The sequence below is a fragment of the Thamnophis elegans genome, chromosome 5 (genome assembly GCF_009769535.1).
Source record: "Thamnophis elegans isolate rThaEle1 chromosome 5, rThaEle1.pri, whole genome shotgun sequence".
NCBI lineage: Eukaryota > Metazoa > Chordata > Lepidosauria > Squamata > Colubridae > Thamnophis > Thamnophis elegans.
This window is the reverse complement of record NC_045545.1, coordinates 46,723,094-46,740,305: the sequence shown is the minus strand read 5'-3', so window position 1 is coordinate 46,740,305 and position 17,212 is coordinate 46,723,094. Positions and strand designations below refer to the sequence as shown.

Sequence of the window (17,212 nt, the reverse complement as noted above, 5' to 3'; positions counted from 1 at the left end):
TTAGTGGTCCATTGAGTCTATCCTTTGAGCCTTTTTTAAAAAACTATTTATTATTTATTTTTATTTGGATTTTTTTTAATTTTTGTGAGATGATGAACACATGTTTATCCCAAGCATGTTGAAACTCAGTTACTGATGATTGACCCACTACCTCTACTGGCAATTGGTTCCAAGCTTCCACTACTCTTTCTGTGAAATAATACCTTCTAACATTACTTTTAAATTTCCCTCTTAACAGTTTAAGGTTATATTCCTGTGTTCTTAATCTTTGCTTACTGTTGCAAATATTGCTGCCTAGAGCCTTATTCATATGCTTCATATATTTAAAGGTTTCAATCATGTTGTTCCTTCCCTTCTCCAGGCTGTACATATTCAGTTCCTACAGTCTCTTCAGATATGTTTTGTCCAGGGGTGGCTTCTGGCTTCTGTTACTGCTGGTTTGCTCAGGTTCACTTGATGCACGCTATGCGCATATGCGCAGAAGCAAAAAACAAGATGGTGGCGCCTATGGTGCCACCGATAGAACCAGTTCAGGGGCGTGGCCAGCCAAGTTACTACTTGACCGAACTGGTCCAAACAAGTAGGAATCCACCTCTGGTTTTGTCCCTCAGACCTTGTACTATTTTTGTTGCCTGTCTCTGGACATGTTCAATCTTATCAATATTTTTTGTATATTTGAGGGTGGAGGGCGAAAGAGACACAGAGGCTGATTTTCAGAAAAAAGAACTTTTATTCAAGATTATTAGAATCAGGCCCACCCTTCCTTCATAGTCTTCATAGGCTCTTCGAAAGTTGTTCAGGACTGCATACTTTTACATCCGGCTCTTGAAATTCTTGTTGCACCCTATGCTGTCAGAATGTTCTCTGAGAGTCTGAGGATCCCTGATTATTTTGTACAGTTGTGTGACATGTTGCATGGTGTGTATATGTCCGAGAGAGGGAACAAACGTAGGAAAGAGACTGAGAGTGTGTTGGAGCCTTGTGTGGACTGCAATCTCCCCTTCATCCCTCCCCTTCTCTTGGCTAGTTGCTGTGATTCTGATCTCCTTATTTGGCTACGCTGTTTCCAAAGAAGGGGTGGGGTGGGGTGGGTGAAAGGGGAGGGGGAAGCAAGAGGGAGATTAGGTGACATCATAGAGAAGCAGAGAAGAGGTTCCTTTAAAAAAAAAAAGCCCGTTGTCTCTACAGTTTCTTTAAAAGGAGATATCTGCATTGGACACCTTAGTTGTGTTCTCTCCCGGAAGCCTCCTGCCGGAGAAGACACCTCTCTGCTCTCATCACCCCAGCTAGTGGTGGTGCTGCAGCCCCCAAACAAGTTATTGCAAAACACCCAGCTGCCTTTGGAGTAATGTGTAGGAAGAAACCAGCACAATTTCCAGGCTTACAGAAATCACTGAATTGCAAACAGGGGTCTGGATCTTTGCAGAATCTTTCTGAAAATTATTTTTAAAAACTAGAAAAAAAATCCTGTGATTTCTTAGGACTTTCAACATAAGGACCAATGTATACCCAATTTTCTCTCTGAATGATGTCCAACTATTGTCTCAAAAGATTATTTTAAATCACTGAGAAACTTATATATTTCTTCTAAACATTAAAACTATAACGAGATGGCCTGATTTGCTACAAAAACTACTCTATATAATTTAGGAGTGGAATTCAATATTTTTAACCATGCAGTTTTGGGTAGTTTTTATCAGCATAGAAATAATGTTGCATTCCTCTCTGGCTGAACAATTTTATATTTTCAAAAGCACATCAACATGTTCAGTAGCACACAAAGAATTTATCAATTGGACAAATAGGATTTACTTCTAAATAAAACATGCATTACACCAGGCTGTAAGTAAAATTTATCAGCCTGCCATTGACAAGATAGTGTTTCTCTGAAAAAGGAAATATGAAGGTAAATGCTTAGATTTAACTACCGTAATCATTACCAGTGCTGAATATTTGAAAAATGTGCATCAAATAATAGACATAGAATAAATATAGAACTGTAAGATACAAACTCCCATTGCTCTAATCCTTTTCTGTTAGGAAATCTACAGTAGATGCATTGCTGTTTATAATTTTTAAATTCAGAAGGCTTTTTTCTTCAATTTTTTTTGTATAACATATAAAAAGATTCTTAAGAACTGTTCACTGCAAGAGTCACTCATTCCTATCTGTATCTTCTGAAAAACATTTGTCTGAGACTCATCTGAATTGTCTGAAGGAGGAAATTGACCAAAGTTAAATTAAGACACCTCTGTAATAAAGCTATGAATTTTTGAACAATTCCCTCTTTTCAACTCAATCGCATTCAAGAAGGCTCCATAATTTTAGAGAGACATTTCAGGGTTGAGAGGATTACATTAAAGGAAGTATAAGAAAATACCCTTCCGACCACATAAGATTTAGTGTTTTGACAGTATTTAATAGATGCTTCTGATTCAGTTCTAAGAAAGGTGTATCCTTTTAACATGCCGAATTAATTTTATTTTTGTAATGTTATGTTCAAACTAAAAGTTTTACTTACACTATTTTAAATATTTACGTGATTTAGGCGGTATAGTTTCAGTGAAATACTTCCACTGCCTAATTAAAATTACACAGATTAAAAATCAAAATAAAATGAAGGCATTAAAATCTGTTAATATAGTATTTTTATTACAATCTGTGAATTACAGATTATTACAACACACAAAATGGTAGGATTTTCAACTTGACGAAACATTAGATCCTTAATTAGATTGTTTGATTTTTCTTAATTCATTATGTTATCAATTAATTTTATAACACAGTGTTTTTCTTAAACAAAAGTATATTGTGCTGATGAAAATCTTTCCAAACCACACCACTGTTAAAAAATGTTTAATGTCTTTCTCCAATAGTCAACAGTATAGTTTATCATGATGGAATGGATTTAGACAAACTCTGGTTATAGAATTCAGCGTTTGGATATTTGTTTCTTAATGTAAACTAAAATACAACCAAGATAATTAGAAAATAATTAAATCATAATTTCTTAAGATCATATTCCCTGTGTTTGCTACATGTTATGTGGAAGTGGAACAATGGTATATATGTGAGGGATTAAATTCTGGCACACTTTTGTTTGAAGTTCTATTGCTTAAATAAGTTTTTGAGCCAGAGCTATTTAAATATTCATATATATGAGAAAATATCTTTTGGTTTCTTTGGATAAGTATTTAAGAGTGCAAAGGGTATGTAAAAGCATTGAAACATTGCTACAATTATGGTCAACAAATTTATAAAGTTAGGACATCAGCTGTAAAAGTGCTTAATGTGTATGTTTAAAAATACTTACTATGAAACAACTGTTTAAATTTGGGTGTTCACCATATTGAAGTTTATGTGATTCAAAATTTGTTTTTAACTTCAATCTGGAGGTTAAGATTCCATCTATGTTCAATGGCAGTTCATTAATCAACCTTCTTTGCTTGTTTTAGGCTGACGAATTGCCTTTTGGGGCTCAGGGTCAGAGCCCAGAGCAGCCATCACAATAGCGTCCAACAGCTGGAACACCAGCGGCAGCCCTGGGGAGGGGCGAGAAGATGGACAAGAAGGAATGGACAAAAGTCTGGACAATGATGCCGAAGGAGTGTGGAGTCCAGACATTGAACAGAGCTTCCAGGAGGCACTGGCAATATACCCGCCCTGTGGTCGGCGGAAGATTATCTCAGATGAAGGCAAAATGTATGGTGAGTGAGATTTGATTTTATTATGTAAGTAATTGTCTGGATTTCAGACAAGACCCAAGGGCAATAGCTTGATAGATTTTATTTACTATTCACTTAAGCATACTTATCTCCCACCTTCCTTCAAAAAATTCAAGGAGGTATCCTGCTCCACCCTCTCCTTCTATACTCACAACCATCATAGTTGAATAGTGGGTTTCTGTATTCATTTTCAGAAGCTTACATGCTGCTCCAAAACCCTTCTTTGTGGAATGCAATTCCAAAAGCTAATATGTAGATTAAAAGTACAGTGACAAAATATAGTCACTGTAATAAGTTATATCAAGAGGTTAAAAATGTAGTACAAACATAAGCAGCAATAGTCACTGTAGCCTCTCATCTCCAAGAGAAACTTATCTTCTGAGGAGCTTGATGGCTAAGAAACATTTGCATTTTTCTAAGTTTAATCTGAAACAAGTACACAGTGGTTAAAGTTTAGAAAGAAAGAAAAAGAAGGAGCTATATTTATCCAGGAAGTACACTGATTTAATTAAATAGGACAGCCAAGCATTGTAGCTTAATAATCCAATACATACTAAGGTAGATCTGTATAGTAAATGGAAAAAAATAGAAAATTAGGTATAGATACTTCTCGATTTACAAATTGGGAACAGAATCTCAGTCATTGAGTGAAGCGGTCATTAAGTAAGACGCCCACATGACAGTATCATTCAATGACCATAACCCCAGCACTCCCAAATGTGGCAGTTAAGCAGTCTTTTAGGTTGCTAAGCAGATGGAGCAAACAGAACTTCAGAGGAGTTCCCTCTCTAACACATGGAAGGGAGCTGAACTCTGCAGGCAGCTTTTTTGCGCCATCCGCTTAACAACTTAAAAGACTGCTTAACTACCGCAATTAGGAGTGCTGGGATTGTGGTCATTGAATGATACTGACATGTAGGCAAACAGAACCCCTGATTTTGGGGATCTGATCTACGTTTCTTTAGCCTGTCAAAGGAGTTCCCCTCCACTCAACAGGCAGCCCTTTTGCTCTCAAAGGTCTGTCTGGGATGGGGGGAATCACAGCTCTGTGGCACTGAGTTTCTAGGGAGGCAACAGAAATTTGTTAATGGAAATCACATGATCACAAGGTGCTTGGCTACCAGTCAGTCATAAGTACAAACAGGTTGCCAAGCACCAACATTGCAATTGTGTGATTTTGCAAGGGTCAGAAGTGCTTTATAGGCCTTAAAGCATACATTCCATGGCTGTTGTAATTCTGAACTGTCATTAAATGAAAAGTCATAAGCCAAAGACTGTCTTTATCTTTGTCACGCAATGAAACTTGCAGGCTGCAGAAGGATAACTTTTGCAGAAAATCTATTTGTCAGATATTGTACAATTATCCCTTTGATAGTTTTATCTGTGGTGTTAGCTTCAGTGCCACCTTAATCTGGCACAATAACCATCCTTTTACTATGAGTCTGTGTTAGAACACATAAAAGTTCACCATTGTGTAATGAACTAGCAGGGATTCACCTTTTATAAACATTCTGAAGTTTAAAGCATATACTTCTAATGGGCAGACCTCAAAAACTAAAAGTGGACTTTGCTCCTGGCCCTTTAATTGGCTGCTTTCTGGATTACTGGGCCCCTAATATATTTTATCTCCCTAGTCAGTGAGGGTTGTAGTGAGGACAATGGCCTTCCAGAAGCCATATTGTGAAGCGCTTATGGCTGGTGGGGGTGGTTATATTGAAGTGAATAAACAGAGTGCTGAACTCTTCTTCCCTGGATCCGTGACTCATATTTCCTTTGTAGTTCCCTTAAACTATATATCCCTCCCACTCCCTTATGCCTCACCTCTTTTCTCCCTCCCACTCTTCTTTCTGCCTGACTTGATGAACTGGTTTGGGAAGTTCACTCCTGTCAAAGGAAGATTGATTTTTGTCTGCTTGAGGATCCCACATACCTGCCTTTGGGTGTGAAAGGTGGTATATCTGGCCTCTAATGCAGGTCACAAACAAAACACCACATTCTTTCCAAGGTCTGCTCACTACCCATTTGTATTTGAATTTTCTTTGTTGCCACATCTGTATTTTTTTTCTAACTATGGAGCACTCATTTGAATTACCATTTTAAACTCTGTAAAGAATGGGCTGCAATTTTTCTAAGGGGGATAGCCTCTTCCATCTTGATTTTTTAATTGATCTATTAAATGTGTCTTTAAGTTAAAACAACCAAGTGTTTTCAAAAAAATCTTAAAGCAGAGTTCTCCAGGCTAACGAAAGACATTCTGGCAGGGGAAGTCTATAGTTCAGTAGGGCATCCAGTCTACCTTTAAAGGCTAACTCATTGATTGTGGCCAGGCCTTGAGAAAAAGGCTGTGTTTGTTTGCTCCAATATCGTGCAAATCTTAAACCTATTCAAAACACTATAAAAAAACCTTACGTGGTTGTGTTTTCTTTTTGATGCATACATATTATTCAGGAAATCACAAACTCCATGTCTCCAAATAGTATACCTCACAGACATAGGACTTCATTCATGTTGGGCTCTGCACCTCTTCAGAACCAACACTAACTTCAAAGTGGTTTGGCTTCAGCAGTGGGGGAATGATAAATTTTATCAATTATTCTTGTGACATGATAGTATGAGACATAACACATGAGACATTAACACAAGACATTTGTGACGTGAAGGACAGCCAAACATATCTTTTATACTACAAAACAGAGAGCTCAGGATCTAAAAATCCCTACATTCATTTTTTCTTTAAAAGCTGGTGTTGGAAAAAAAAATACAGTATTTTCCCTAGATCTTTTATTGTCGTTGGTTAGTCTTTATATGTAACCCATAAAATTTTGAAAACCTAAAAAAAGAAAAGGAGAAAATGAAGCTTCCCCATTTTGATTTGATTTGAATATAAAAAATTGATATACTTCCATATCCTAAATTTACTTATTGGAGAAGTTTTTAAATGAACAAATTTCCCTTTGTACTAATACTAGTATTTGTTTTTTCTTTCTCTTGAAGGCTTTAATCCTGGGTACATCAGAACTGCATCCTATAAAATAAAGTATAAACATTCATTGCATTGCTCCTTCCCACTTATCTGTTCTACCAGTGTTCCTTTTGTGATGTCATAATCCTATACTTGTGACCTCAAAGAAATATTTCCATGGGAATGATTGTTCTGTTAGCAACACCAAGTTAATAATCTTGCCAAATGAATCAGGGCTAGGGAGGTAACTGCCTGTTGCTTTAAGCACAACATTGTTTTTGTCAAAGCCTGCTTAATTGAGCTTGTTTAAGTCAAGGTTTGAGCTTCCTTAAGCATAACAATGTATTTTTTTCAAAAAAATGCAAGCTTATTTTGTCCTTAATTTGGGGATAGGAGATAAGCAGCTATGAGTTAAAGGATCATATGAAAATGGGTACATACATTTTCCTCTATTTTTATGATACTTTAAAATCTAAGATATAGCTCTTTTACCTTACTTTTATTGCACAGATGAGGCCATGTTACATTAATCTTTCCTTTATGATTGGAATGGCAGTTGCCAATTTCTTGGGAAGGACTCATCCAGATGGGATCATTTAATGGGATCACCCAGATGGGATCAATATCCCAGGCCACTCTTCAACTAAGTAATTGGTTCGGATGCTGATATGAAATATGGCTGCTGAAAATGATTGGCAAAAGTTGTGGTGCTTACTTAGCTCTCCCTTTATATTAAATTATACTGTAGGTTGTTATTCTAATGGTTATTCCGTAAGCATGATGAGGGCCTCCATACTGTGATTACCCTACTGATGACCATTGTATAGTAAACTAACTATTTGTTGCTTTGAAGTTGTCTATCCAGCTCTGTTAATACTCTAAAAATAAAAATGCTATTACATGAAAAGCCTGTCCCTAAATGGGCTAATATTTCCATGTTGTGGAAATTAATCAGTTTTGCAAATATACTTGGTTTTATTTCATTTGCTTGTAAGGCCAACTAAAGGAATTGGTTAGATACCTGGCCTAGGTATTTCTTTTAACGACTTGTTTTTCTGATTGAAGTACTCCTGTTTTGCATCATTCTGTAATTAAGAAGAGAGACTGCAAAAGGAACTGGACTTTTCTATTTCATACGAAGATAGACTTAAGAAGCTGCCACATTGCACCTTAGCTTCCTTTAGCCAACTCCTCTGAGCACAATTTAGCAGAGCAACACAAGCTGAGAACTCTTGAAAGGAATGGAAGATTTCTGGACAGACGTTTTAAAAAAGATTTCTCTAGAAATATCTGGAGTACTGCTGGGAAGTTTACCCTTTGTTCTTCAAACCCAAGCATACAAACTGGTTTTTCCAGCCACTTGGAGGCATCTGGCAATCACTTAAAGAAACAGCAACCCTGCTCTGCCTTTGCTTTTCTAACCTGACAACTTAAGAACTGGTATTTTAGATTTGGCTTCATACTAACTCGTTTTTTCTCTTACTCAGTAGCACTTTAGTCCATACTTTGCTTGCAATAAGTAGAATGGAGTCATGCTTTCTTGTTGGCTACCCTGTGAAAATATTGGAGGAAGGAACTACTCAATTAATACGCTTATCTTTTTATGTAAGATGGAGAAGATCCTTGATTAATGGGTTCCAATGTAGGCATCCTGTTTCTTTAAGCCCTGTTCTGTTTGCAAGAGGCTGCCTTGGAAGAGGGTCCCTAATCTCTTTGATTAGAAGGAAGCTTGAAGTACTAGATCATGGGTGTCAAACTCGGGGCATCACATTGTCATCACATGATGTTTTGTAATGTTTTCCCAATTCATGGAGCTGAGGTGGGTGTGGCCTGCGCGTGATGCATCCAGCCCACAGGCCGCCAGTTTGATACCCCTGCACTAAATACTCCGTTAAGTATTCTGTTAAGGTTCCCAGATAGGGCTTTGGGTACTGCACTGCTCCCTTGTAGCAAGTAGACTGCAGTGCTGTTTTGAACAGTGTCAGTGGCAGCACCAATTGCTGAGGTACTGACTGAAATGGGCTTTAGGATTTCTGTCCATAACATTTTATGCTTAACTTTGATTTATATGGCAGCAATGATTGTCCATAATGGCCACTGATTCAAGCTGACCATTTGAGAAAGACTAAACAAGTCAGAAGCTGATAGCTCACTCTGCAAATATTTTTGGATAACGAAGTTGCATGTTAGTCATCAGAATCTCTTGCACACTTCCAGTTTAATGATAGATTGGATAATGGACTAAAAGTGCTCTTTAAAATAATAAATGCCTTATAGCTTTGTCTTTACTCTTCCACTGTTGTGAGAGAAACCTTTGACATAGTAGGTCTGGGTCAGGCATCCATGAAGAGATCTCCTCTCTGGATTTATTCCTGGGCACACACAGATATCTAGATCTTGGATTCATCAGAAAATACTTTTCTGCTTTACTCTGCAGGAGTAGCTTCTGGACACACATATGCATAGGAAGTAGATTTTGGGAATGCCTTGAAGTAGCCATGCATAGCAAAGAAGCTGCAGCTACTTCACTTTGTGTAGAGCACAGGTGTCAAACTTGCCGTGTCACGTGACATTTCTCGATGTTTTGCCCTTTTGCGGAGCTGGGCTGTGTGTGGCCCGTGCGTGAAGCATCCAGCCCCATGGGCTGCTAGTTTGACAACTCTGGTGTAGAGGATTCGGAAGGATGCTTTTCACAATGCCTCATAAATCATTTTCACAGGCCTGGTATATTGTCATTCTCTGAAATGCTTCAGATGCCAATTTGTTAATACTTGGATTTTAAGAAACAAGCTTTTTTTGTGAGGTGCTCAGGTCTTCAATCACGCAAGCAACATAAGCTCTCAGCCCCACTTGCGTGAGCAACGGATGCTCGTGTGCACAGACGTGTCCACCCATTCCCACAAAACCATCCCCTCTCCCACCTCCGGGCCTCCAACCAAGAAAGGGCTGCTGAACCTTAGTTCACGTGTTATATTTCTACAAGACATGTAGTAATGAATATTGTAAATGATCAGCTGAAGAAAAAGTTCTGTGAAACTAGAAATTATTTCATTTTTCAAGAAATGATACAGTGCACTCTAGAATTGTATTTTCATATGAAAAAACATGTAGGGCAGGTGATCATTTTTTAGAGTGTGTGCCAATGATCATAGACATGTAATCTCTGCCTAAATAACCATGGATTGTTCTGGAATAGTGATGCTGTAGAATGAATTCTTTTCTGTGTCTAGTGTATGCTAGGCTCTGCAAACAATACACTGGGTGCACTTCTATAATAATAATAATAATTGTAAGTATAATTTACAATTATACTTCAGCATGCCAATCTGGAGTATTTTGCCCATTACCTTAAAAAACCCATTTGCACCTGGATGTTCCCAGCAAAGCCAGCCTGCAGCAACTCAAACCAAGCCCATGTTGCTTGTTGGAAATACACAAAGCTGTGCGCCGAACATCTAACAATTGACTGGTAAAACCTTATATGAGGCTGTTCTTGGAAAAGAACTCTCAGCTGTAGAGAGATTGATTTTGGTAGGACGTTTCCTTCCATAACGTTCTAACCATGGGTGAGTCCAAAGGCAGTTGGAGAACGAGTTTCTGCAGAATCATAGGCAGCTTTATTCAGGGCAGATGCTAGAAGTAGGATGCCTCAGGAATCTCAGACCACTATCTAAATGCCTACGATAAATGTCTCATACTTGGCTAAAGGGTGGGCCCAACTATTGACACAGGAACTGATCTCCCAGCTGCTGTGAGGAGTGACTGAGGAGAAGGAGGGAGAGCTGCTGACCTGTGGTAACCTGGAGCCCTTGAACGATGGCCAGTGTGCAAGTGTGAGGAGAGAGTCTGGGCCGTGTATAGCAAGGGGCATTTCTTTCTCCTCTGGTGGGGCAGAGAGCTTAGACAGCTCACAGGAAACTGGCTCTGCACTTGACTTGCCCCAGACAGCAGGTGTAACTTGAGTTGTGCACCACCAAGGCTGGTATGCTACTAAAGGCTGATTGGCTGGAAGGCTGCCCCACTAGGTTATTTTTAACAGAGCTGTCCAACTGGTTCACGTGGTGGTGTCAGGGAAGAGGAATTTGCGGAATGTAGTAATTTGGAGGAGGACGTGCCCTCCGAGAGGGAATGGCACAGCCTCTGGTGAATCACGGGACTGGGACAGCTGAGCAGAGGCAGGCCTGCAGTGTCTGCCTGCCGGTAACTGGAAGAGACAGTTAGCCATGGCAGGTGCCCAGGAAAGGGAAGAGCTGCTCTGACACTTTTTACTATCATCAGCACAATGGATATTGGATAGCCTAGAGAGGGGGAGGATTTCCACAAGGGTGTATTTCTGTGCTTGCACTCCTATCTTAATATTCTTCCTTTCGAAAAATCCTCTTGACATTTTACTTTGGATTTGCAGAATGCCAAACACTTTTAGATTGTTTACTTTGCAACAATTCCTGTGAGGTATATTATGTTTGTAGATTCACAACAATCCCAAAAAATATAAAGTTGTCTGAGGATCACAATGCTTGATTGTTTTAATGAAAAGCAGTCAGTGAAGGCTAGTAGTTAATCAAAAGAGCAGGAAAATGGAAAATAGCTAGTTAATTCCATCCCCTCCAAATGTTTAGTGCCAGCAAGTTATTCTCTTCTTCTGTCAACTGGAGAAGGGACTCCTAGCCCTTGGATCTTCAAGCCATCCCTTCCCTTGCTCTTAACTGTTTCTATTCTTTCAGTTACTATCTGTTATAGCTATATTTCATTTTTTAAACAGGTGGCTGCAAATGTTTCCCAGGTGAAAACCATCATGTCTCATCTTCATTAATCACTAAGGCTCAGGAACGATGAGTTAACTTTTCTTTGCAGGACTTCCTATATCAAATCATGTAATCATGGGCAACTTTTCTCAATAAACCTTGTCAGATTTGATTTGAAAGAAAGTTATATGTGGATTGGAGGCATGTATTATTAATGTTCATTATTTTTATTTGTTAAATATGTAACCTTTTTTTTTCACTGAACAAAACTATCCTTTTCAAACTTTCCTAACATAGCCGTGAAAGCCATCCAGATGGCCTTGGACCAGTCACTCTCTCAGCCTAACTCAGTGTGGTTGTTTTGAGGAAAATATGAGGAGAAAAGCATGTTGGATATGTTCAGCACCTTGAGTTATTTGTAAGATAACTTACATTCCATCATTTCTAATATCCTGTAGCAACTTAAACCAGCCTATTTCCAATGGGGCCCTTACTGGTCTCATCTGAAGATGTTCAGAAGGGGGAATCAAATGTGAAAAGATAGAACCATGAAGTAAATTAGTTGAATCTTTCTTAAGTCAAACATATTGAATGAAATTAGGATTCAATGTATAGCAGATGATTTGCAGTGTGGAACAGAGGTGGTATTCAGCAGGTTCTGACCAGTTCTGGAGAACCGGTAGCGGAAATTCTGAGTAGTTCGGAGAACCGGTAAACACCACCTCTGACTGGTCCCACCCCCATCTATTCTCTGCCTCCTGAGTCCTAGCTGATTGGGAGGAAATGGGGATTTTGCGCTAACCTTACCCTGGAGTAGGGAGGGAATAAAGATTTTACAGCATCCTTCCCCTGCCATGCCCACCAAGCCACAGCCACAGAACCAGTAATAAAATTTCTTGAATCCCACCACTTGTGTGGAACATAGTTTTAATTCAAAAATGTTAACTTTGATCAGGGACAAGGTTTATCAAGAAACATCATGGTTTGGATTATTAAGAAATGGCTGTTCTGTTACTAGGGTGTTAATGGTTGTGAAAGTACAGACAAGAGAGACTTTGAGACTAGGTATATCATTCTTCTTATGTAGCAGAATTCTTGTAGTGTTCTTAAACTACATATTTTAGAGCACACATTCCCTTCAACTAAAGGAGATAACAGGCATTCTGCTTTAAAATATTTTGTTTCCTTTATCCAGGATTTTAGATTTCTTCCCCTTATTACGTCTTGATTAACATTTCCTACACTGGAGATCTCATCCTGTGACAGAAGAATTTTTGTAGAGTTTTTTTTGTTCTTAAAACCCAGTGAATCCTTTAAAAAGTACAGAAAGTAATAAATATTACATCTGTTCTTCCTTTCAAACAGTTGTTTGCTTCCACATTTAAATTGTTCTCTCTTATGCCAGTTCTCCTGCATATTCCATACAGTACAGAGTATGCAATTCAGTCGTTTAACAGAAGTTGAATAATATGGGAGCTCTGAAGGAATAATAGGAAGGTGCTTCTTTCATTCTATATTCCGGCATCTATCAGCTGAGGCAAGCGAAGATGTTACCTATAACCATGGTGGCACAATGCTTAGAACTCAGTATTGCAGGCAATTTCTGCTGACTGCCAGCGGTTCGGCAGTTCAATTCTCACAGACTCAAGGTTGACTCAGTCTTCCATCCTTCCAAGGTCAATAAAATGAGGACCCAGATTGTTGGTGGCAAAACCGCTTAGATAGGGCTGTAAAGTGGTATATAAGTCTAAGTGCTATTGTTATTGCTGTAGAAGGATCACTTCTGTGTATATGATCAGTAGATCAGTAGATAATCATCAGTAGAAGAGCAACAAAAACTGGAGGCCAAAACTGGAGGCTAAAACATAAAGAACGGTTGCTAGAATTGAGTACTTCTAGTTTAATGAAAAGACGGACCAGGAATGAGTGACATGATAGGAGCATTCCAATATCTAAGAGATTGCCACAAAGTACAGGGAGTCAACCTATTCTCCAAAGCACCTGAAGGCAAGACAGTGGATGGAAACTAATCAAGGAGAGAACAATTTCCTGACAGTTAGAACAGTTAATCAGCAGAACAACTTGTGTGGGTGCTCCAACATTGGCGGTTTTTAAGAAGACATTTGACAATTTGTCTGAAATGGTATAGGGCAGTGATGGTGAACCTTTTTGTAAAGATGTGCCAAAATTGTGTGTGCGTGCTGTTGCGCATGCATGCATGCCCACACCCGCAATCCAATGCGCCCCACCCACCTGTGCACGTGCACGCAACTCCCCCATGGGGGGGGAGTTTTCATCCTCCCCAGTCTCCAGAGGCTTTCCTGAAGCCTGGGGAGGATGAAAATGGTCACACACACACACACAACACACACACACACCGGAAGCCCTCCAGAAGCCAGAAACGGATCATTTCTGAAGTTCTGTTGGGCCAGTTTTTCGCCCTCCCCAGGCTCCAGAGTCTTTCCTGAAGCCTGGGGAGGGCAAAAACAGCCTCCCTCGGCCCTCTGAAAGGTGAAAAATCAGTTGGCCGGCAAATATGGCTCCTCGTGCCACCTGGGGCATACATGCCATAGATTAGCCATCACAGGTATAGGGCTTTCTGCCTGAGCAGGGGGTTGGACTAGAAGATCTCCAAGGTCCCTTCCAACTCTTTATTCTGTTAGTCTCTTTTTGGTGAACTGGGTCCTGCATTCCAAGGGTCACTCTTGTAATTCTGAAGCTTATCTGTGCTGAACTTAATCAGTAAATGGATGAGAATGAAACATCATTTGTATTAGAGTATATCTTATTACAGCTACTGAGGCAGTTTATATATAGAATAGAATAGAATAGAATAGAATAATTTATTGGCCAAGTGTGATTGGATACACAAGGAATTTGTCTTTGGTGCATATGCTCTCCATGTACATAAAAAGACAAGATACATTCGTCAAGAATCATAAGGTACAACACTTAATCACAGTCATAGGATACACATTTTGCTGATTGTTTTCCAGTTTTTCAGTATCAGAATAATGCTACAATTGTAACTAGTAGTCTCATAATCAGGTCTGTTTGCCCCTCACTACCTTCATATGTAGTGAAATGGTGAGTCATTTTGTATGTCTTGATCTTTATTAAGATTGAAGGTGTGCGTATTTCTGTGTCTGTGTGTATTTGGCTATGTACCGGAAACACTAATATTTCTTATTTTCCAAGAAGTACAACTGCAAATTTCAGTTTACTTTTGCTGCTGTTCTGGCAAGTCAGGAAGGTACGAAATAGGAAATGAAGCAGCAGTAAACTAGGAAATCAGTCACAACAGCAGAGAAGAACGGCCTTCTATTTAAACATCAGTTCAGTTCTCAGTTACTGTCAATGGCAACTTCATTTCCTTCCTTTCAAACTTTAACTCAGGAGTTACATCTTGATCATAACATGAGAGAGTCTTCTTTAACCCAAGACTTTTTGGATGTGTTGGATTAAAATGTCCATGATGTTCAGCCAGCATAATTGTGTTGGTTGAAGATAATGGAATAGATGGACTAACATTTTTAGAAGCCTCCACATTGAGAAAGGCTTCAAAGGATGAACAAGGCAGCATTTGCTGGCAGTGCTCCTATAGAAAATATCAAAAACAAATTCTGAGGCAAGAAATTTGTCCCACAACTGTCCTGGATGAATTCTGCAGAAAGGAAAAATGCCCTTATCTTCTGAAAGTAGAAATGGGATTGAATAATCCTTTCGTACAGCAAGTATGGTCTGCTGAGAAAGGAAGGAAGTCGTCTCCTCACCAAAAAGTCAATGCAAACTTCAGATTTTGGCACATCTATGTTATATGAAATGTAAGACTTTTATAGAACAATAGAAAGAATGGAGGCATATTTTAAACGAATATTTAAAAGATACCAAAATAGACAGACATGGGATTTTTATCTAATATACTGACTTGGCACATTTTTCAGATGTTGAATTATAAACCAGGAGGAAAATTTTCCATAAACAAAGTATTAAGTTGCCTAAATCAAAGAAGTTAGAGCATTAGAAAGTCATAAGTTTTTTATCCCAGGTGGTGGGCACGCAGCTCACATTCATGGAAACAATGATTCAGTCAGTACAGGAACTGGACATCCTGAGTCAATTAAAGCAACCCTCCTTTCCCCAAAAAGAAACATTTATTTGATGTACTGTGATGTCAGATCCCACGTGGGTGACAGCCAGTTGAAAGCAATTGTTTGAAAATGTCTGGTTAAAGATCAGCTAGTGAACATGCGTATGTAGTGTAGGGAAATAAGCAGGAGGGGGCGGGGGGCGGATGCCAATTGAATGTTACTCAGACAAAGAAGTTGCAATTTGAGATTATTTTACCAAGCTGTTTGTTAGGAAGGCCTCAGTAGCAAGGCACAATTGTAGCACAACTGAAAAAGAGCAAGAGGGCTTGGAAGTATGGTGGAAGGATTGACCCACAACTATTCAGCCTTATTCAGTTCTGCTGCCTATTATTTCGTGAGACAAGATGCCCAGTTTCAAGTAGACTCAAGGGCAGAAGCAGTATGGTTGCATTTTCCGAAACTGATGGGTCATGATAAATGGCTATTTTTAAATAGGTCACACATGCATTTAAAAATCATAACCTTTTGAATCAGTGCAATTTTCAGATGATAACTTTGGATTGTAAAAATTGCTACAGAATTGCTGTAAAGGTAAAGGTTCCTCCACACATGCATGCTAGTCATTTCCAACTCTAGGGGGTGGTGCTCATCTCCATTTCTAAGCTGAAGAGCCAGCACTGTACGAAGACGTCTCCCTCGTCATGTGGCCAGTATAATTAAATGTCAAAGGCGCACAGAGCACTGTTATTTTCCCACCAAAGTGGCCCCTATTTTTCTACTTGAATTTTTTATGTGCTTTCGAACTGCTAGGTTGGAAGAAGCTGGGACAAGTAACTGGAGCTCACTCCGTTACGTGGCACTAGGGATTCGAACCACTGAACTGCCAACCTTTCTGATTGACAAGCTCAGGGTCTTAGCCACTGAGCCACCGTATCCCACTATTGCTGTATTTTGCTGTAATGGCTGTAGCCATAGACAATTGCTATGCTTGTTTCATAGCATAGCTGTATTTCAGATTTTACCACTGAATATTAGTAGATTTTTTTTATGTACCTAAAAAATATCAAGTTCTAAGAGAAGAAATAAACTTAAAATTAGGCATTTGTTTCATTACTTATTTCATGAACAAAGTAATTAACATAGTGTGAAAAAGTTATTGCCCTGCTAGTTAGCTGGAAGATTACATAATTGAAAAAAATCAGGGTTAACCCTGCCCAATAAATCTCCCAACCCGTGGTTCTTCTTATCATTGTGGAGTTTTCATTGCACAGATTCAGAGGCAGTTTATGCTTAGTTATTAATGCCTATCAATCTGGAAGCTGTTTCAAGGTCATTTCTTAAGCTTGGGATTCCAATAATAAGTAAGATGCAATATTGAAATGGAAAATCTGCTGGGACAATAGTGAATGTTCCCAAAAGCAACTGTCCTGTCAAAAATCACTTAAAAAGTTCAACATAAAATAATCCAGGGATCTGAAATCATATTTTTTTGTATTGGCTAAAATTAAGCGTACATGATCTCACAGCCAGAAAAGTACCATGTTTCCCCAGAAATAAGACCAGGTCTTATATTACTTTTGCTACAAAAGATGCATTAGGGCTTATATTCTGGTTAGGTTTTCTTTTGGGGGAAATACAGTACTAATTGCATCCGTCTGGCTGATGATCTTAACTGGGGCTTTTTTGGGG

The 17,212-nt window shown here is 38.9% G+C and overlaps 1 protein-coding gene across 1 annotated transcript in view; it reads left to right on the top strand.

The window, feature by feature from the left end:
* Positions 1-17,212, top strand: part of TEAD3 (TEA domain transcription factor 3) — a 99,459-nt gene that overhangs the window by 58,353 nt on the left and 23,894 nt on the right. The window contains 1 exon segment of the mRNA XM_032217898.1: positions 3,456-3,707. Within this exon segment, the coding sequence (XP_032073789.1) occupies positions 3,575-3,707 (133 nt within the window). The 5' untranslated portion in view covers positions 3,456-3,574.